General features: G+C 46.2%; 1 protein-coding gene across 2 annotated transcripts in view; it reads right to left on the bottom strand.

The window, feature by feature from the left end:
- LOC135367369 (uncharacterized) overlaps positions 1–22825 on the bottom strand; it is a 136612-nt gene that overhangs the window by 34626 nt on the left and 79161 nt on the right. For both annotated transcript variants that reach the window (XM_064600613.1, XM_064600603.1), the window contains exon 2: positions 3994–4289. In XM_064600613.1, the coding sequence (XP_064456683.1) occupies positions 3994–4284 (291 nt within the window). In that variant the 5' untranslated portion in view covers positions 4285–4289. The remainder of the gene's footprint in view (positions 1–3993; positions 4290–22825) is intronic.

Here is a 22825-nt window from a genome sequence, read left to right as displayed (position 1 = left end):
ACATACTAGTCATCTTATGTCATAGTGCCCATTAATAAACCATGCAGGAAGAAAATCGTGACGCTCTTGCCTTTCCGCAATCTCAAAATTATCTTGATAAAAAATAAGAAAGGCATAACCCCGAGATCGAAACAGGGAACATGAAAGCTAGAATACACATCTGCATCACTGAACCACCAGCCCAGAATGTTGTCATCGTGAGCGACCAAGACGCAACCGCCTTAGAACGCACACTCAGCAGCCGTTACTTCTTTCGTCGTGTAAAAAAAAGAGAAGAAAAACAAATAAAACAGCTGAGGCATACTACAGTTCCACGAAAAGAACCACCTTTCATGCCTGACATGAACACTTTCGAAGAGGACGACACTTTCTGGGGAACAAATTTCTCGATATACAAGCACAAAGGCACGCCAATGCATTTGAAACGGTGAAAATTAATACAAGAGGAAAAAAAAAAAGAAGAAAACTGACGCACTTGCGCTTCCATTCCAGTTGTACACCATCGTGGGACCTCTCATAGAAGTACCTAAGTCAACTTGAGGAAGGTGTGTCGTGCAATTCTGGAAATGATTGAAATATCAGACTCACGTAAAAATCTGTTTATATGGCGAGTGTACTCCGCAACGCTTCCAATTGATAATGACGACTTGTATTGCGACGTCTGAAACTAGAGTGAGTGATATACTAGTATATATGTACTGGGGGCGTCACTTGAGACTGACCAGAATTTTATTAAATTCGTGGTTTGTTTTTCTTTCCAAAAAGCCGTTGAATACTATATCTATTACAGACGGGGCGTAACTGTGCACGTGTAACTGCTCCATTAGATTTCTGATCAGTAAACAGCGAAGCAGACCACAATTAGGGACTACACAGAACACGTAAGCGCATGTTGATGTCGTGTGTCTGTAGCATATCTGACCGAAGATTGAAAGACCCAGGTCCTATCCTGGTGTCCGCACCTCAAGTTATTTGAATTCATCTAAGCTGCCTCTCGTTTTCGTCTGAACTTTGTTTTGTTAATCCAAGTTCTCCTTCGTTTAGCAGATTTCAGGCAAAAGCTGGATAGCAGAATGAGAGACTATCGTAGTTGAAAGCCATTCCATCTTTTTTTTTATTGCGTGTTAGCGCCGCGAAGCAACTGTGGCTATGAGCGGCGTACAGATGTGAACAGACGGAGAGAGGACAGCAGGAAGGAGTGGGGGACAGGGGGATTAGTGTGCGTCCTGGGCCGACTTCAGGGGGAACTGTGCCGACATTCGTCTGGAAAGTCTTCGGAAAACCCAGGGAAAACCTCAGATAGCACAGCCGGCGGTAGGACATTCCATCTTTAAAAAATCATGAAACACGCGCGTGCGTACGGCCAGACGAACATCCTCTGGAATAAAATATGCAGCTACGATAGGACTAATTATCTAAAATTCATTAATGAACTCTTCAATTACGGGATTTCGTGCAAAAGCGAGATACCAGAATGAGAGACTACTCTAGTTGAAACCCATTCCATCTTTAAAAAATCATGAAACACACACGTTCCTACGGCCAGACGACCATCCTGTCAAAGAAAGTATGCAAGTACGATAGAAATAATTCTCTAAAATTCATTAATTAATGTGGGTATACCCGCATTACCCTCGGTCGCATTGCTGATACACGAGCATTTTACCCGCTACCCGCTGCAAACCATGAGGATGTGCGGGTACCTGCGAGTACCCGCGGGTATACCCGCGCTCAGCTCTAGTAATTAGTTATGTTGTCGTTGCATACTTTCTTCAACAAGATGTCCCAGTGGCCGTAGAACTCAACTGCAAAAACGACATCTATGCTGCTCTCATAGCCTTTTATAAAAATCATGTAAAGGACTAAAAAAAACCTATATAATGTACGCAAGTGGTAGAAGTTATGATCATGCAGCAAAATAATAATACGATACAAAAACATTAAACAAGAAGAGTGACCCAATCTGGTCAATATATGGCACAATATCATGAGCAAGTACCGGCTCAGTTAACTTTTTTATATTCCTGACATCTTACCTACAAGTTGCTCAGACATGCCGTCTTCCGCAAGGGACGTTAAATACGGTGTGCCGTGTGCTGTTCTATAGGCGCGGGCCAAATTAATTCTCAGACCGACCTCTGTGGCGTCCCTCATGGTCACCATTGCTTCGTGACGTAAAGCTACCAATTATCATTAAAGGACAACGGAAGCGAAATTTGACAATTGCAAGAAATGATCTGAACAAGGTGTAAATTTTACGTAGAATTATGGTGGCACTAGAATTTTGCGGGTACGGTGTACGGATGGGCATATTTTTGACGATTACGAACCCGCCGGGCTGCCCGCCCGACACGATCGCCCATGGGGCGCCCACGCTGCCGCAAAGCATTGCGGGAAAATCTGAGGAGCGCATGACGTCAAATATCCCTCGAGCTCCATGTGCGGCTGCCAGTGCCAGGTGAACGGGATAAACACGGCGAATTCCGAACAACGCCTCAAGAGGTTCGATTCGCAGATCTCGTGAAAGTCTGAAGGCGACATATCCGATGAGAGATGGGTTCGTACCTATGCTTCTTCTTCTTCCTCCCCCCCCCCCCCCCCCCGCAGCGAGAATCAGATGTACGCCGAAATGCCAAGTGGAGTTAAGGATTCCTTCCTTCCTGGAGGTAAAGCCTTCCGTTTCCGTCGAAATACGGAAGGGGACGCTCCTTCGTTCAGCCCGATGTACTTCATTGATAAGCCATAGAAACGGCCACAGACTAGTAGGGCGTGTTTGTTCTGAAACATATCCTGGCCGAACGCAAGGTAAGACAACCAGCAACGTAAGCAGCAAGACTCTCACCCCTAGAGGGAATGAGGTCGCCTTCCTTCGGAAGGATTTTGGGCGCCAGCCCCGGTAGTGTTGTCTTTGTAATAAACGTCAGTCGATGTGTGACGCTGTGTTTGTGCTGTCTATCCGTGTATCGCTCGTCCAAAGAACACTTTATCCTCGCGTTGCCGAAAGGAAGTGCTTTAGAGCACCCAGGACAGCAACATACTGAGCACAGCAACATGCTGTAGAGCACCCAGGAAACACTTCACAAGCATGCACAATTTTTCTTGTTGCGAAAATCAACCTCCGATCGCAAAACAACCGCGGAATGAAAGTCTCCAACGGGAAAACTCCAACGGGAGAGACAACGCGCGTCACTTCCGTGGTCTGCTACGACGGCGCGTCGACGCTCACCAGGGGCTGAGAGTGCTCCACGGCCGAATTTTATATCGAGATTATGGTGGCATTTCAACTAACAACTAATATATGTAAATCTAAGTCGAATTCCGTATTGTTGTGGTACACACGCAATATGAGGTAAACAGCTCCTCAGTTTATTTTCGCTTCCGTCGTCCATTAACCTTGTCTCGTCCTTCGGCATTTTTTTTTTTTTAGTCTTTGCACTGCGGTTTGTGGGATTTGCCAGTGCAAGTAGCCTTCCCCACCGGGTTGTGGTCTAAGTAACCAGTACGTTCCCTATCACCAATCAAGAATGACTCCGACACCAGACTGGAATGCAACTTACATCGTTTATTCGTCTCGAACAGGTCTTCCTCCTGCGCTGCTCCGGTCCCGAATGTCCCGTTTTCCCCGTCGCTCCCTCCCGCCTCACCTCCCACTGACCTCAATCCGAGCGACAGAACGGCACGTGCGGCGATCTTGGTCAGTGGAAGAAAACCTGCCCGGATGGCAGCTGGGAAGTTTGGGAGGCCTCAGACAAGGGGCCGCCCCCTCCTCGCGACCGCGTCACCACAGGTTTTAACAACTTAACAGTCACCATTATCTGATTTGGAGCGTAGCTACAATTGACCATAAAATCAGCACGAAAATTTGGTATGAGACGCCTATTCTGAGTCGAACAACCAAGTCACTTGACATAGTCCAGGCATCAGTTCACCGCAGACATTGGCTAAATGTCGTATCTATTGCTATGCTGTCTGTATATTCCAGTGGCTTCTTACCATATCCTTGATGAATGGTTCCACATCGATGAAAGGTACCATCTTGGCATCCCCGTAAAGTTGCTTGGACATGGGGTCCTCTGCCGCTTCACATTGCAGTACCTTTCCATCACAGTAGATAAAGTACACCACCCAGTGTCCAAACATCTTTAACGCGCGGCATTTGATATTTGATGATGGTGATGACCCCGTTGATGGAGCCCATGATTGCAAGGCCCGGTGGAGCACGTAAACGTCGCAAAGACTCTTGCTGTCTGTTTTTCCTCCATAAATTCCAGTGCAACAATCCATCAGCGCTGTAAGAGATTAGATTGAAAGGATGAGAATATAGATCTTCAAGCAATTCTACCGTCATCGTTTTGTGGCATATTGCTTGACTTACTCGAATTCGGCACACTGAACAGCCTGTCACGCTTTTATCTTCATATATTCAGCCCAGACTTGTGCGTAACGCGTTACTAGTAATTGCGTTACTTGTAATCAATTACTTTTATGAGTTATTTTTCGAGTAATCAGTTACTTTACTGTCAAAGTAATTTTCGAGTAATCAATTACTTTTCTGAGTAATCGATTACTCAGTAATTGATTACTTTTCCAGTAAAGATTAACTCATCTTTCAGATGTTCTGCCGCAAGTTAAGGCCCTCGTGCAGTGAGCCTTTTTTGGACTGTTCTACTACACCAAGCGGAGATCATTGTAATAAGGTTACGGAATTTCAGAGTCTCTCTCCCTAATCTCTTACTACATCAGTGTGGTGGTACCATTGTGGCAGCTTTGGAGGTGTAGTGAGTCATGGGAAGATCCACGCAATGCTCTTTCACAATCGGGTCAACGTCTTCCCAGGCGATAAATACAGTAGACATACAGATCTACTTGTCCTGCGCGTTTTTGTTTTTCGTGTTATTTCAGTTGTCCCGCTGTTGAACGATTTCTTTCTTCCCCCCCACCCTCTGAGGCACACAAAGACGGGTATAATTTGCGTGAATGCAGAGTAACGACTGGAGTAACGCGTTACTTTTCTACTCGTTACTCAATTACATTTGGAGTCCAGTAATTGGGAAGGGTAATCAGTTACTTTTTCCGTACAAGTAACGGTAACGGTAATCAATTACTTTTTTCGAGTAACGGGCACAAGTCTGATTCAGCCCCACTACTTACCCAGTGACTTTACGGTACTTCAAAACGTCGGCGTAACGTTTTGAATCACACGTACAAGGACAAACACGACGCCATATGATCTATGCGTTCGAGTCGGCGCTTGGACTTCTGTACCATACCATCAGGATTCCGTGCTAGAACATTGGCAATGTGTTTTCAATATTGTTTCACGATGTTAGTTTATTATAGCCATAAAATTAGAAGTGTTTCGTCGGTTATTTTTACAACTGCGGTAACATCCGTAATATTAGAGAAGCATCGGCTTCGGAAGCACAGTACTAAGATGGGAATCTGACCTGCAAAAAATAAGAACACGCTTACTGGAATTCGACAGAACCTGCACACAACGAGATCTGCACCACGATCACCAGGCAACGTGAATGATCTCGAAGTACTGATATTGCTTGACGCAAGCAGGGGCGCCGGAATTCCATCGCCACGGGTGGGGCGAATACCAGGCATGTTGCCTGACCTTTGTACCTGAGTGAAGGCCCTACGTCCTCTTGTCAGGGGGCGTCTGCCCACTTTCTTATCGCCCCGCTGCTGGACTACAGCTAGCGGGCCCCTCTCAAACGGAATTAGGCTAACACAAGGCAACCGTTTTCCAAGCAACCTGGGAAATGGCCGAACGGGCCTTAACATAACCTACTGTCTAGTGACACTATGCGACATGAGGACATCTTGTTCAGCGATTCCAATGTCGAGGTGCCTGCGGGCAAGAGTGGAGGAGTTGAACCCCATTACATGGATGCCTAGCGGATTGTTCAGAGGAAGAATGTTGCACAGCGGAATCGAGCCAAGAGAGCCACCCTTCTTCGCACAGGGGCTCCTAACCTGCGGTTCGGGTTACTGAGAATACGAGGCGCAAAGGGAAACAAACCCCGCCAACCGCTGATGTGGGCATGGATTTCTTTGCTGACCTTTCTAGGCAGGCAGACCGCTCGAAATCCCCACGACACCCCCCTCGTGGAACACTCAAAACGAAGTATCTTATATAAAGAGTTTTTTTTTTTTACATTTTACCGCGGTATGTGCATTGTACCGGTGGGTGCATTCTTCATAATTTTCTGCGTCTCTGCTGTTTTATTCTCCTTTTGTTTGTTCGTGTTTGCGTTTGGGAATACATCATGGCTCATCTTTCCCTTCTTTTTTTCTATCAGCATTAAACACAGCCGCCCCTTTCGGTTTTTGACATTTTTTCGCATTAGTCCAGAAACGTGGCATGCACAGACAGAACTCTTTCTTGTGTGGGGTCCAGAAAGAAATGCCCCCGGAAAAAATGTCCCTTGGGAGACATGTTCCCTGAGGAACATTCACTTTCGGTACGCGTGGACTGGTTGTCTTCGGGCGTTGACTTTTTACTAGGACGGTGTGAATATTTGGATTTTTGAGCACCGAAGCGAGTAATCGTATATCCCGTTCCATTGCCGAATCAAATATGGAATTCAGTGTTCGAATTCCGAATCGAATTGATGTCTCTTCTAAACCCAATATATTTGAATAGTCCCGAAGCTGCTCACGTAAGGCCGGCACATGGTGGGCATAAAACAGAGTGAGCGCTATACTTACGCATACATACCGTACATGTTTCTATTCCAACATATGCGGTATATGTCTCCGATTACGGTTATTCCCAACAAGTCGCTTAATTTAATCCCTATTCAATTCCGTTTTAAAATGACTATTCACACCCCATTATGTAAAAGCCTGAGTCTGGGCACACAGACTCAGACTTCCACCAGCTTGCCTGCATATACGCCACCTTGTCAGTGACTATTCACACATAGCATTTTTTTACCAGGGGGTGGCTCTCGATACGCAACGCGTGGCGCCGCTAGATATATTGAAATGTATTTTTGCCTGTCAATTTTGTTGCTTTTCCCCCGGCATTTTATTTTCCTTTTTACACGTCACCCTGCAGGTCGATCTGCGCAGTTTTAAAACAGAACTTGACATGGTCCTAGCCATTCCGAATGACATATTCCCTCCTCCTTTGTTGAAACTGGGCGGAGTACGCCTTCTGTGACACTTTATATTTGTGCTAATTAGCAGAGAACATGTTTTTCCGTGTTAGCGCCGCGAAGCAACCGTTGCTGTTCGCGGTGTACAGGCGTGGACATAGGACAGCAGGAAGGAAAGTGACAGGGGATAGCATGCGTCTAGAGCCGGCTTCTGGGCGAAGTGTGCCGACGTTCATGTGGAAGGTCTGCGGGAAAAACCAGAAAAAGTCAGACAGCACAGCCGGTACGGGGATTCGAACCCGCACCACCTCCTAGTCTCGGCGTGAAAGGCAATCATCTTAAGAGGGCATATCAGCTCTCCGTCCCAGTGTATTTCCCATGGAACAGTTTTTATGCTTTTTCTCGGTAACCACCGCGCAGATTTTAAGGCGGGTGGTTTCACGACAAAGAGGACGACGAGATGAAGAGAATACCGTTATTAGATTTCTCATACATGTCGCATGTATTTTACGGCGACCTCACGAATGTGAAAAGAAAACAATATTTCTCCTCCCTCTTTGAACAGGTTTTTATTAAACTTCTATAGCCATTTCGAAAAAAACTTTCCATTTACTTTCTCTCGAAATATTTCAGGAATCGATAGACACCAAATTTATATGTCTACCACTTTTAGTTTTTATAAAAAAGCATGAAATGTGAGTACACGTAAACACCGGCCGAAGCCCAGCGAAACACGTCCGAAACACGTCATTCTGTGTTGCCATCTGGTGACGCGAAAGCAAAACCGCGCGGACCGTATCCTTCCGCCGATTAAGCTTGCGCGCTTGCGCGTGGGCTTTACAGTCATTCTTTACAGTAACTTTCAACACGACTGTGCTGTAATGTTCGTAATGCTGAAAAATTGCTAGAAATTCTACCGTCGCCTCCCATAATAATAACTCGACGTTTCCTTTTCTTTTCGCTAAGAGTGCACGCCTCAGTCTGTTCCGAACTTCTGAAGTTTTCGGGAGGATCTCGATATTCCCGGTTGCGAAATCCACGATCCAAAAAAAAAAAAAAAGGTCCGTGGTTGTGTGGACGGAAAAAGTGGTCCCGCAAGTACCTGCGCTGCCAAAAATACAGGGGCGTAGTTGCAGATGGCCATGGAGCACATAACAGCCGACCAAGTGTTACCATTCGCTCTCCTGATTTGTAATTCCATTGAATGGGTAACATAAAGTCCATATAACTCGCTACACTAGTTCGCTAGTGATATCGTTCTCTAGATGCTAGTATTTTTCTACAGTTGGCCAGACACAAGTTTGTCAGTTGTTCCCTGCATCTTTTCTGTGCCTATGTTTATGTTCTATGAAAGCTGTACACTCATTTATTCACTGTTTCATGGCCCGTATAACTCCCCTTCTGCTGAAAATACGGTTCATGGACATCGAAAGTATGAGAAAACAACCGCAAGGTCTGTGTCTGTCCTACAATAAGAAAATACCATACTGGAGCGTCGTCCAAAGATGTCATTTATTCATTTGACTGATTTATTTGTCAAGAATGTTTATTATTTGACATCAATGATTACTTGAAAAAGGGTTGGGTATTAGGGATGAAAAACAAGACGTTTACGAGCAAGCGGATTACACAGAGATAAATGTTCCTTGTGATAACGGCATTTACAACTGCAGCTTTCTTTGTTCTTCTCTTTCTTTCTTTTATTGATTTTTAATTGTTATTTTACTTTATTTTTCATCAACGCTCCAGGTGAACCAATATGAAAAATCGATCAAACTACCGCTGCACCATTATTTCTGCCCATGCAATGAGGAACCGTCGTCCCCGGACAATATGTCCCTAGCTGACTACGGAATGAAAGTTAAATTTTGGGTTCTTGTTACACTGCCGTTGCTAGCTTCCGTGACGACACATGTCTGTTTTCATGCTGTCCCGTTCAGATTGTGCATCCTGGGCCGACATCTCTCTCAAGGGAATTTTTCGCAAAGTCGCACTTTGCTACTCCGGCAATGAGGGTTCGTAGGTTATAATAGGCCGTAGAGACTGACCAATTTACACATAATTATGACGCACAAAGCCACAAGTTTTTTCACGTAAAGTCATAGATAGCAGAACTGCAGATAGTAATCAGCATGCCAGATCTAGCGCTGCAATCTGTTAGTTTACATACGTGTATTACAATGTTGAAAGCAACGTTGGAAGCACATATATTCCACCACCACATTCTCTCTCTGTGTGTGTGTGTGTGTGTGTGTGTGTGTCAAAGTTCATTTTCTTACTCACGATAAACAACAAGTAAGAAACCACACCCAGTTACTCTGGGAAGAAAAGGTCACTGGGGAAAAGGCCCCTGAAGTAGACGCCGCACGAAACCTAGCGATCGGCATGAATATCAAACGCGTGCATTATGCAAGATGTTCGTAATCTAGCCTCGGTATCTTCGTTGTATGAAGCGCAGTAATGTGATATATCACTTGTGAGAAATCATAATAAGCATTTTCCAGTGCCTGATACGCCTAAGCTTGCTGTTCATTGCTATTTTATTACTGTATATCCTTTTGTTTGTTGCATTTTAGCGCTGAATTGTCCAATGAGCAACCGTCCGCACCCCCACTGACGATCCCACGTTCTTTTACGATCCACACTTCTGGATTAGAAATTAATCTTCCAACTTGGGAATGTGTTACTATGCACAATACGGTACAAAATTTCGATTATACCATTTCTGCATGTCGATTATGTCTTTCGATTCTGCCCGAACTCAGCCCGCTAACAAAGAAAAAGGACGGAAATGTTAGCCTCTGAATAAGGGACAAACACACAAGAGAAAATATGGGTTCGAGTCCTACAGCCTGGCTAACCTTTTCAGTGACTCCCTTCTCTCAAAGGTTAGCCTGCGCTACGGCGACTTGCTATTCCCGGCTAAGAAAAAATAAAAAAGAAAGGAAGAAACAAATCAAAATAAGAAAATAAAAACGTAACAAACACAAAAGGAAAATAAACACGAAATTGATCACGGTTCACCCAGAAGGCCACAGACTCGCAGGAACCGAACAAGTGCCTTTGTCACTTCACTATGTTGTGTAGGGCCTAGCAACGTAGCTGTTGTTTCAACGCTGTTTCAACGCAATGTTGAAACAGTGAGCAAGCGGATTACACACAGATACATGTTCCTCAGGATAACGGCATTTAGAAAAGCAGCTTTCTTTGTTCTTTTCTTTCTTTCTGTTATTCATCGATTTATTTTTTTATCTTTATCTTTATTATTTTCTTTTTTTTTTTCATCAACGCTCCACGAGAACAAATTGATTGGCGATCAATCAACGATTGGTTATTGCTTTAGTGATTATCCTATAATCAGTATTTAGTAACCAGACCGGCATTCAGGCGTTAATGTCCGTTTTCCTCTGTGTGTTCTTGCTGATTAATGTAACCCTGCACCCCTTAAACGACTGGGGCAGGTTGCCGTCTTCCATTTCTTCATTTATCATTCGTGTGAAAGGCTTTTTATGATGCTCCAGAAGCATTTGAAAAAGCTATGTGTCAATCCGTCCTCCCCTGGTGTGTTCTTTTCATTTAATTGCAAAAGTGCCGCTTTTATTTCTTCCGTAAAAGGACTTCCATTGGTTGCCATTGCTTTTCCGGCAAAGCAAATATCTTGATTGTTCGTTTCTACTTCATCTTGCTTGTACAACGGCTCATAAAACGCGACTACGTGATTTCCGATGTCTCTGTTGCTTTAGTTCCTTACCGGACGCGTCCTTCAGTACAGTCATTTCTTCTCTACAAACATCCATGCATTTATTTAACAGGCATTTACTTGCCCAATTCTCCATCTCCCACTTCTCTGCCTTCAGTCGCAGTCTGACAGTGTACCATTTTTTCTTCATCAACATTTTATGTTTTGTTTTTAACCTCTCAAGGTCTTCCTGTAGCCCTGGCCCAGAGCCCCTTGTGCTTAACAACGCTATCGCGTCTGCGGTTTTCCTGATCTCATCTCTTTTTTCTCTGGCAATATTTTTGCACCACCCTTTAAATATTTCCACTGTTTCTTTATCTCATCCCATTTTTCCGGTGATATCTTGTCTTGCAGTCTTTCGGTTAGTTTGCTTTTCATTTCAAGTTTTATTCTTTCATCAGCTCTGGGTTTCATTGCCAAGCTCCTCTTCCTCGCACTTGTATGCTATCTTTCATGAAGCATGATAATAAGAGCGACTGTCGCGATTAAGCAAACAGCCGCCGGCAGCTTACGAGGGTGGTTCCATAAGTTTCCGGCCCGAGGTAGAAAATGCGCGCGAATTTGAAAATGCGATTAAGGACGCGTGGCGCCATCTGTTGGAGGGCCGGAGCACCACCCTCAACCCTCTCCATGCTTTTGTCGGTTGGAGAGCGGCATTTCAAACAGCTAGGGTGCACTCTTCAGTTAAAATGGAAAAAATCGAGTACCCCGCTGTGATAAAATTCTTGACAAAAGAGGGACTTTCGCCTAAAGAAATTAAAGCGCGACTGGACAACGTGTCCAGGGAAGCCTCTCCGTCGTACACAACGATAAAAGACTGGGCTAAGCAGTTTCCTCGGGTTTCCTCGCATTCACTGTTCCACCAAGGCTTAGGTCGCTTTGGCAGTTTACCAGACGTCTGTTGTATGGATTTTTGGGCTGCCTCAAGGATGACGTTGGTGACAAGGTCATTAGTTCCATTAGTTTCATTAGTGCAATGGTCTTAGTGATAAATCACATTTTTCTTAAAATTGCTTCCAATCAGCGTTTTTGAGTTTCCATTTGGGAGGACCAGTATTTAGGGTACTGATGACACGGTTAGATGTTAACACCACTGGGAAGTGGTCACTCCCCAGTGGGTTCTCCTCTACGGTCCATTCTATATCTTGTAGCAGTGATGGACTGCAAAAAGAGAGATCTAAGGCTGAGAAAGATTGAGAAGATGAATGCATGTTATGTGGGTTAGAGCACTGCACGGGCCGACATTTCGGGCCCGACCCGGCCCGGGCGCATCGAAAAATGGCCCGGCCCGACCCGGGCCCGGACCTTCATATTTTTATGCGGCCCGGCCCGGCCCGGCCCGGTGACCCAGTGACTAGAGCCCAGCCCGGCCCGGCGTCTAAGCAAATAGAGCCCGGCCCGGCCCGGTGACCCGGCGAGTAGATCCCGGCCTAGTATTTCCAGCCGCGACGTACGCGTTTCTAGCGATTATCAAACAAATTTATAAGTAAATTTATAAGGAGAGAAGACAAACATACAAGTGATGGCGGGTTAACACCGTAACCGCACGATACCAAATTAAATCCAGAACGCACGGGGCGTTATCGTTACACTGTCAAGATTTTGCGGAGATAGAGCATGCTATCGACAAACTGCTTCTCCCAGTCCCTAACCCTCTCACCAAGCTTTGCCAAAGTGATTGTGAAATATGTGAGGAGTGAGGAGCAATGTAAAGTGGCTTGGAGAATGTTCTAGAGGGTCGAATCATATGCATAATGCAGTACCCTTTGCTTGTCTTTGCAAAATATGCACAGGAATGACGCAAGCGCATGATGATATGAACTAATGCATCTCCAATGTGTGGAATTAGCTGCGTGGCCCGGCCGGGCCTGACTCTCGGGAACATATTTGTCGGCCCGGGCCCGGCCCGGCCCGCGGTGGTGGCGTATTTTGTCGGCCCGGGCTCGGCCCGGCCCGGAGCACACAGCCAATAACAAGCCCAGCCCGGCCCGCGGGCCGAGTCGGGCCCGGGCCCGTGTAGTGCTCTAATGTGGGTCTTCCGGTATACAAGAGACATATGGAGGACGTCAACAAAAGTCTCCCTATATCATTTTTCCTCTTGTGTCTGTTCTGGCACTGCCCCAAAGCGGGTTATGGGCATTAAAGTCACCTGCAAGAATAAAAGGATTTGGAAGCTGGGCGCACAAATCTTCTATGTCTTTTTGTGTGTAGGTTTCTGATGGTGGAAGGTAAACTGAGCATGGTGGAAGGTAAACTGAGCAGACAGTGACGATTTTGTCTAGAGACATCTGCACAGCCACAGCCTCCAAGTTGGCAGTCAGGTGAATTTCTTTCGTTGGAAAGGGACCTCGTGGTATACGATTGCTACGCCCCCAGATGACCGGGATGCATCTGTTCGATATTTCCGAAAACTGTGATGTCTGCGCAGTGGATTTGGTGTGTTTGTGTTTAAATATGTTTCTTGAAGGCAGAAACATGTTGCACTGTACTTGTCAAAAAGATCGTTCACATCATCAAGGTTTGAAATTAGCCCCCAGCAGTTCCACTGAAGGATCTTTCCGCCCATAATTATGGCAGCACCAAGGAGGAAAAAGATGTGTACAGCAAACTTCTGTTGACCAGGAAAATTATACAGCATTATGTATTTGTTTCGGGCTGCTCAAAGAAGCACTTATTTCTTCTTTGGGCCTGTTATTGGCTGCTTCGGAACTTTTCTCCGAACAGCAGCCAATTCTTTTGGCGATATATCGGGGAGGGAAATATTGCTACCCCAAAGATTGCCTTTAAGTTTTCTTTGGTGCTTGGGGCTCGCGCTCGTGACCGAGCCTTGCGAGCTCATGTCGTCATCACAATCCATTGAGCTAGGCTCCAAGGTTGGTGATGACGAAGGTGGCGCCTGCGAAGAAGACGCCACCGAAGAGGTTTGAGAAACTGCAGCTACTGCTGCAGGAGGAGCTGATGTCTGAGAAAGAGCTAAGTGTTCGATACATGTTTGTGTTGAGCATGAGACCATTCGTTGTTTTTATTTGAGCACAGTTGCAAAAGATTTCTGGAAAGATAAAGGAGAAGCCTTCTTTCTGGCTTCTGGGTCGCCCAGCTTTTCTGTTACTTTAATGTGCATTACTTCTTTCTCAAATTTCCATTTTGGACAAGACCTAGAGTACGAAGGGTGATCACCTGCGCAATTGACGCAGTGATCCGGCCCCTCGCACTGTTTAGAGTCACGTTCCGGCTTGCTGCAGCTTGCACAGCATGCAGACTCTCTACATGCGTCTGAAGGGTGGCCATGGCAGTTGCACTTAAATCACCTGAGAGGGTTGGGAATATATGGCCGCACTTCGGTAGTCAGATATCCCACATTCAGTCTTTCAGGTAGAGTTGGACTGTCAAATGTCAGAACTATGTTACGTGTGGTGACGCGGATTCATTGTTCTTCCTTATCTTTATTTTCCTCACGTCTATTACTTTCAGATCTTTCAGGTTTTCGAGAATTTCCTCTGGTGGAACATCAACCAGTTCCCTTAGTGACACCACACCACCGCTAGTGTTCAGGGTCTTGTGCAAACCTGATATTTCTGCTCCGAGCAGTTCGTTGGTGTTTAGTATTCGCTCACAGTCAGTTACAGAGGTGCATTTAAGCAGCAGGTCACCTGATCTAAGGCGTTTAATCTCTGTTACATTTTTAGACAAACTTGTCACTGCCTTCTCAATAAAGAAAGGTGACATTTTCCCGAGTGGCACAGTTTCTTCTTTCTCAGTGCTCACACGATGAAGGACAATATAAGTATTTGCCTTGAAAGACATTGAATGTCAGTACTGGAGCATCGGTCCGGGGGTGTTTACCACCCCCGATCAAGGAGTTTAAAGAATCTTTACCCATAAACTGTTTAGGTAAATAAGTATTCTCATACTGTCACCCATGCTTCATACTTATACACATGGGGAGGTCCCGGAGTCATGATAACCCATCGGCCGGTGCTTGACCAAGACCCCGACCACCACCGTTCAAGGCTTCTACCCTTCGCCTATCACCCCCTCAGCACGGTACGGATAACACCTTGGGACTGGGAACTGGGGTCAGTGGTGGCGCCACGCACCAAACACCAGCCGAAGCCGGTGCCCCCTGCGGGGTATCGTGAAACTTCTACGTTTTCCTAACACTCCCTATTAATTTGCTAGCTGTAGCAGTTACCGTACCGAATTACCGTTACTGTATCAATCAGATACCTCGTGGAGCCAATGCAGTGTAGTGAGGAGGTAGCCTGAGAACTGTGGCTGATTGATAGGGAGTGACTTTTTCGGGTTAAATGCCTTTCTGAGATTCGGGGGGTAAAAATCGGGCGCTATTTTTAAGTCTAATTCGGGGAGAAATCGGGCGATAATTGTGCCTTCGAGTGTTATAAGGTGTTATCGGGTGTTTTTGTTTCTCCTCTTGTCTATTAAGTCCTTTCCTAACCTCTCTCTTTTTTTTTTTTTTTTTTGCGGGATCGTGATTTTCCAGCGGTAATCCCCGAAGGCATAGACAGTGTTGACACACATGGGTGTATTGCTGGGAACGTAAGTGACCCATTCTTACATGAGTTACACGTGGCATCCTTTGTTCGTCTTCAGTGGAAACGTCACTTGAGGATTTCATCGTGACTGGATTTCGGGGAGAAATCGTGTTCAACCCGAAAAAGTCACTCCTAACTGATTGATGGTTTACAGCGGGGGAAGGGGGGGGGACATGTTTATTTATAAAAAAGGAAAGGTTACCCATGCAAAGAACCAGCTTATAAAACGTATTATAGACATTGGTGCAGCAGTTAATCAGATCACATACAAGCACAATTGCGCAGATGTTGTGTAACCTCCTAACAGTGTTGCGAAAATAAGGGACTAAAGGCAGCTTTTGGCCTTGACGTTACAGGTAAAAAAAAAGGAAAGAGAATCAGCCTCGTTACTAATCAGGCGCATCCTCTTTCCAATACATATATCAAACAAAGATGGCTGTATTTCATGCAGCCATGTTTCACAGCAATTTCAAAGAGCGTTTCCACGGCAGTTTTTCAGTCTTGCCACAGAGCCTTTCTCGAGGAGACGCACCAAAAATAACCTATGCCCATATCGAGTACCAACTATTTTTCAAAGCGAATGCCATGTAAATTGTCGGACCGAATAAAGCACGTGTCAATTTCGATTTTGACATGGTTGTGGCTCTAGTAGCATAACGTAAGAGTAACTCGTTAATCCGAAGTAATTCGAGTAACGGGAACGCGTTCTTTTTGCTGCTTTGGTAACTAGTAACGTATTTCGTGGTAACGTGTAACGGTATCGTGTACAAGTCTGAACGTATGGTACATGAAATTATAGACGTTGACATGACAAATAAGCATGGGTGCAACATGACGAACTGTCGACTGCAAAAGGCAGTCCTTTTGTTAGTTCTCTGATTCTGAACATTGAACGCGGTGTCTGCCGCGTTGCTCACGTCGCTTCTCGAATTGTCGATCGAGCACTAGCGAAATTCGTTTCGAACGAAATTATAAATTTTAATACAGGTGAAAACTGGCCGAAGCACCAAGCAGCACGTGGAACACCAGTAGTACACACGATTCCATGCCACTACATCCAACGTGCCATTACATCCAACGAGCCGTTACCTCCAAAAACGAGCCGTTACGTCCAACATGATGTTACATCCATTGTGCCGTTACATCCAACGAGACGTTACATCCATTTTTGGCCACTACATCCACGGGTCATTACATCCAACGAGCCAGTACATCCAACGAGTCATCACATCCATCGGGCCAGTACGTCCAACGAGCCATTACATCCACCACACAGAACACTCGGTCAATGTTCTCGTCAGTGTTCTGTGCTTCTTACGCAGCTCCTTTCATCGAGGAGGAGGAAAAGGGGGGGGGAGTGTCGTTGGGAGGAACCCGAGAGGTCTGCCTGCCTGATGGCAGTGATTAGGCGGCATGTTTCTCGGGAAGGGAAAGGTGGTGGAGAGGAGGAGAGGAAAGGGTGAAGTGGAAGACCGAGGGGAATCCGCTCGGGGGGAGGATAGCTGCGTCCATGGGCCGACTTCAGGGGAACTGTGCCGGCATACGCCTATTACACATCTGAGGGAAACCCAGGAAAAACCCCAGACGGCACAGCCGGCCCGCGGATTCGAACCGCGGACCTCCCAGTCTGGTCCCTTCCATCGACCATCTCGAACGCGGCGCATTCCAACATCGCTGTTCTGTGCTTTATTGTCGCACCTACGTCAGTGGTCAGCAAGTGTTGAGGTAGTTAATTCCTTAGTTGTTTTCAAATTTAGGAAGAGAGCCTTTAGGTGGGTGGTCCCCATGCGAATGTCGCTGTTCTGCGCTTTATTGCAAATGACCGCGTTCACCTATGAGATAGCGTCCTGTGTGTGAATCACATGGTGTGAATACCAGATAGGGATGGGAAGGTGCACACACCGGGTCACCTGAATCCGAAAAAAAAAACCGGGTTGACCCAGAAACGGGTTATTGTTGCTGCCTGGACGATTCGACGGAAACGAATTCCTCCGATTCAGACACTCCACCTTGTGCAGCGAAATTACTGTCTTGTGTTGTGCGTAGATAGCGACTTGGAAGTGCTTTTGTCGGCGGAGTAAGTGTTTGGGGACGTGTCTGGTGTAACTCGCCAGAATTCCTGAATCTCGGGCAGTTGTACACCCTTCATGTGTCGATATCAGGAGTGTGTCACGTCACCCAGTGGTGTTTGCGATGACCAGGCGACGTAAACACAGCCGCCCATGAATAAATCTTTGGTGTAATTCGTGACGCACTCCTACACCGTTTCAGCCACTTGGGAACACTACAAAGCCAGCTCACTGGATGTTTCACTTTGAAGTTGCTGCTATGAATGCAGCAGTGACAGTGTTTAGTGCTGACCGTGCAATCAGCCGATAAAAATGAGTGGCTGCGCCTTTCATTATGCGAAGGTGATAAATGAAAAGCGGGACGAGCTTTGCTTGAGAACCGTCTGCAGGACAATGAAAACGTACGAGAGTGGCTCAGCGTGGTAAGGCACCTGCCCTTCCTGCCAGAACATTTCCGTCTCCCGTTCAGCGAGGATTTCATTTCCAATCCACCTCAGCAAGTATCACCTCTTCATATCGCTCAGCTGCAGCACTTCATATCCTACTTCCGCAATCTTGGCTGACATTCGTTCCCGTCCGTGACGAATGGGAGCTATAATGTGGTTGAGGGTTGGCACAATGGACTCCATGACCAACTCCCGAACCAGCACCCGAGCCGCGCGGAACTGCTTGCATTTTTCCAGAAGGTGCAGCACGCTGCAAAGTACCGTCTGCGGCTTCTGCTGTGCGACCCTGCAGCGCTGCCCAAGCCACAAGCGCCACGAATCCGTGAGAGGAACGCCCGACATGCGGAAGAGATGGAACTATTTCTCCGCTATTTTTTGTATGCTCCCGTTCAATATGAAGACATCGTAACGTACCTGAAGTGTGAGATTGACATTGGGATTTTGCCACGTACATAATGTTATACCCCACCAATGAAGCGCTGTTTGTAACTGATGTATACCTACTAAAATATAGTGTGCAGCTTGCTATGGCCGCGCTATCAATTATGGCCGCGCTGCTCAAGGAACAGCAGATCTTTTGCTGTTAAGTCACTGCCGTTAAGTCGGTACCGTTGCGCAATTGTATAGCGAGAGCAGCACACAGATAAGATCATTAAAGACACGTTCACGCTTAATTCATTTAGTTATGTATTTGATTTTCAATGTCTGCCACGCGTTGTGGACGTGAGGCTGGCAGGTCAAGTTAGCGCTTGGGCAGCTCCCGTCGTGACGAGCCATCTTATGCTTGTAAAAGCTTTATTGTGTGTCTGCGTGTGTTTATCTTATTTTCCTCTTTTTTTTTAGGCTGTCTGCGGTTAGTTTTACTGATTCACGTTTCAAGTTCGTTCGAGAAAGAACGAGGTGGAAATAAAAACCACTATTTGGTAAAGTTTTCGCATCGAATTGTGAAGCAGATCAGCGAGACCTAGAGAAAAGAAAGGATGGGCGGAACTAATACTATTGGCCAGGTACCGAAACGCATTATTGATTCATGCACTATGCATTATGGATGAATGCACATCGCCACTGACCAGCAATCGCCTGCGGGTTGTAGTCGTCTTGAACACAGACAGGTCACCGGTTCACTCCTGCTATTCCTAATCCGCGCTTCTCCTCCCGTCAACACTCTTACCTCCCATCGCCCCCATGGCGACCCAGATTTTTCGACCGTTACGTCCATCGTGTCGTTACATTCATCATGCCGTTACGTCCAACGCGTCGTTACATCCATACCGTGCCATTACATCCAACGAGCTGTTATATCCACCGTGCCATTACGTCCATCGGTGGATGTAACGACACGATGGATGTAACAGCTTTTAACCAAATTTTTTAACAAATTTTAGGAAGTTCGAGATCCCAGTGCCCAAACGAAAAGCATGAACTGCACATATTTGGCACGAAATGTAAATAAAGGGCTACTTTTTTATTTTCTGGATATCGAAAATTACTTTGCTGATATTTGAGTCGCAAGCAGGGGCTACTTTTGGTGCGACACCTGTTTGAAACTCAAGTGCCGCAGAACAGGGAGAGTCTCTGGTTTCCTTCTTGCGCTTCTATGGTGACTCAGACTGTTTCCAGAAAAAGAAAAACAAACTAAATATTGAACGAAATAGCGCGCTTCTTTGAAATTTGGTTACTTCTCTCTTTACGACGTACCGGTGCGCGGGTGCTAACCCGCGTTCACGTCAAATTATGCCCCCACGCCAGGGCGGATTTAAGGGGGGCGGGGAGGCGACCGCCCCCCCCCCCATACGGTCGTGTTCCCTATGTAAAAACCCTATCTCCTGGACGATGCTGCGCAGCAAAGCACGAAATTTTCTTAAGACCGCCCTGCCCCACGCCCCACTATACACCCGCATCCTTGATAAATGTCATTAGAAGCAGAGCTACGGACACAAAGTTCTCAACGCAAAGGAACGTGATCAACGTACATACGCCGAACACATGGTGAAGGCATGAAAACGCCACAGAGCATCAAGAACCCGACCAGACGCCCGTTTCCGTTACATGGAATGGTTTCCGGTTGTATTGGTTGTACAGCGACATCAAGGGGATGAAACTCGCCAGTTCCTTTGCGGACTAAAGTGAGGCGCTGCGAGCTTTTCGCGTCATGAAACGTTAAATTTCTCCGTCGAAGCGCGAGTTCTCTGCCGTCACCAGCCCATTGGCTCCTGCGGCCACTCCCCCGGTATGCAAGCGCTCATTGGCCGATTTGAAATTATAAACTTTCCGTGGCGCGCGTAAGCGGGTGACGCCGTGTTGACGGTGCCGGAGCAGCTCGCCGTAAAGTTTCGAAATATGGTGGGTGCAGCAGGGACGCAAGCAAAGCATTTTTGCCGGTACCGCTTTGGATGTTTTTTAGTGCCCGTCGATACCGACTCTGAAAAACTCGGAGCCTCTTGGCTACATCTGCAAGTCAATTCACTGATAGATAAGAGGAAGGCAGGTCTGCTTCTCTTGCTTGGTTCGACAACGATTCAAGAAGGACCACTACTGTGTTTTTCCGCTACCCACTCGATGACAGGTAAGTCAGTTCCTATTCCATTGTCCCGCTTAGCATACCATAGCATAGCATAGCATAGCATAGCACCACACCTGTGGAATATACGCGGTATTTCAGCCGGTAGAATTTTTGATTTCACGTTTTTGATCCCTGTTCTGGTCTTTCTTGCTCAGGTATCAACTAGGTACTGCTCAACTCATATCTGCTTCAGAAAAGCATCTGCATGGACAAAGTAGAATGGATAATCCATTCTGAGTGGTTGGAACATCATCTTTCGGCATAGCAGCTGCACAGGTTTCTTTGTGACGGGCAGGCCTTGACATGTGACACTACACAAGCAGCAAAGGGATATGGACATGTTTTCTGTCATGCTGGATCTGTGAATGTGTGCGCCTGTGCAGTCAATCTACTGTTGTTCTGCTGTGAAATCTTCCACGTGAGACATCAGCTAACAGTGAATGCGAAGTTGCTTAGGCATAAGAACAAGGGAGAACTGATGTTCTGAGTCTGGAACAACATAGAAAGGACAAACACATGCAAAGCCTCAAAAGTTTAGCTTTTAGCAAAAGTTAGTTTAGCTCAATTGGTAGAGCCCTGGACCGGAAATCCAGAAGATGTGGGTTCGAGTACTACAGCTGGCTAACATTTTCAGTGACTTTCATCTTTTATTGCTTAGGCATATTAGGCTCGAACTTCAGAAACAAAGTTCATGGCATGTTCGTGTTTGGCGCAGATGCAGCAGACTGCATATGTGTGATTTGGAAATATCTATCCCGAAAAATAAAGCACATTGTGTAAAGGAAACAGCCAACGCTTCCGCGTTTTGTTTGTTTCACTCTATGCGAACGAAAATCCACAACCACCCGGAACCGCCAAAGCGGGGGGGAGAGAGAACTGATGAGAAAGGGAAAGCACCGCCAGCGTCACAGGTCACCCAGGGAGACAATATAAAACAAAGCAAAAAGCTACTCTGCTGAGGCCCAACGATTGGCCCGACGTCAGAGGTCACATGAGTTTTTCCCAACAATAGAAATATACTACACGTTCATCCCGCTGGCGCCATCTACCACGAACCTCTGGATCTGCAACCACAAGTGGCCGCAAATCATTACACTAGATGGCGGAAGACGCTGTATACCAACAGAGCCGTATATTAAAAGGCTGTTTTAATATACGGCTCTGTATACCAGTTTCGGTTTCATTGGTCGTCAGCACGTGTCAGCTGGCGTCATATCTCAACTGGAAATGTGTCGATTATTGCGAAATTTTTACAACTTATTGTACGCGTACTTCTACGTTTCTGGTGCTCTTATTGCCTGCCACGGAATCGCCCAATGGTCAAAAGCGACCAGTTGAGAAAAATGCTATTATTCATACTCTTCCCGAAGCAATTACAAATTATTATTACCACATGTCAAAAATGTCGCCCTTCAGCACCCTTCACATTGGATTAAAGAACGGCAGTGTCTAGAGGTCCGTCGGACGGCCCCGGTTCGCAATGTCTAGGGGTCCGTCGGACGGCCCCGATTGTTTACGCTGCGGGGCCCGTCGGGCGGAACCGATACGCCGCCACCGCCCACCTCACGGGTCCGTCCGGCCGATTGTACTTCGTTTCCATTAAATGAGCTGAAAATACTGAAAACTTGTGTATTTAGTGGATATTGAGGATATTTACGTGCATGTTTCGTTCGCGTGATCTATACGTATATGAATGTGTGCATTGCGCGCATCCTGCTCAACAGAGTATCGACTGCCTTTTCCCAGTTGAAGTGATTTTGAACATTTTCACTGCATGTGCACGAAAATAAAATTTGTACCACCTGCAACTGTGTGTCCTTTCATGTCGATTACTTTTTTTATGTTTCTGCTTTCGTCACTCATTTTTGCAGCAATCGCTGCACTAGAATGATACGCGGCGTCTGCAACGTGAGAAGCGCGCGAATGTTAAGCGCGCCAAGCACGATGAAAGTCAGTGCAAAGTTTCGGACTTTTAAAGAGTTTGAGACAGCCGTAGACTGTTACAGCAATGAAAAGTGTGTGCAGTTTTACAAACGTGACTGCCGATCCATCGAGGCTGGAAAGCGCAAAGTAAAGAGATACTTGAATCCTGAGCTAGGCAACTATCAGGTTGTCTATTGCTGCATTAAAGGAGGAAAGAAGTTCAAGAGCCGCAGCAAGGGCGAGAGGGAAACAAGGTATGCTATATTCTCTAATCAATATAATGTGTTACTGCCGCATGTTTGCGAGACGTCGTCATGCATGGAGATATGAGGTTGCTTGGAAGACAGTTGATTTCTACTGACATACCTATTTTGCATCATGTGGTTGTTCTGGCGTTTTCTGTGTTTTCAACACACCCCC

The sequence above is a fragment of the Ornithodoros turicata genome, chromosome 1 (assembly GCF_037126465.1).
Source record: "Ornithodoros turicata isolate Travis chromosome 1, ASM3712646v1, whole genome shotgun sequence".
Classification (NCBI taxonomy): Eukaryota; Metazoa; Arthropoda; class Arachnida; order Ixodida; family Argasidae; genus Ornithodoros; species Ornithodoros turicata.
Note: the sequence above shows the minus strand (reverse complement) of the source record. Positions and strands in the feature narration are given on the sequence as shown.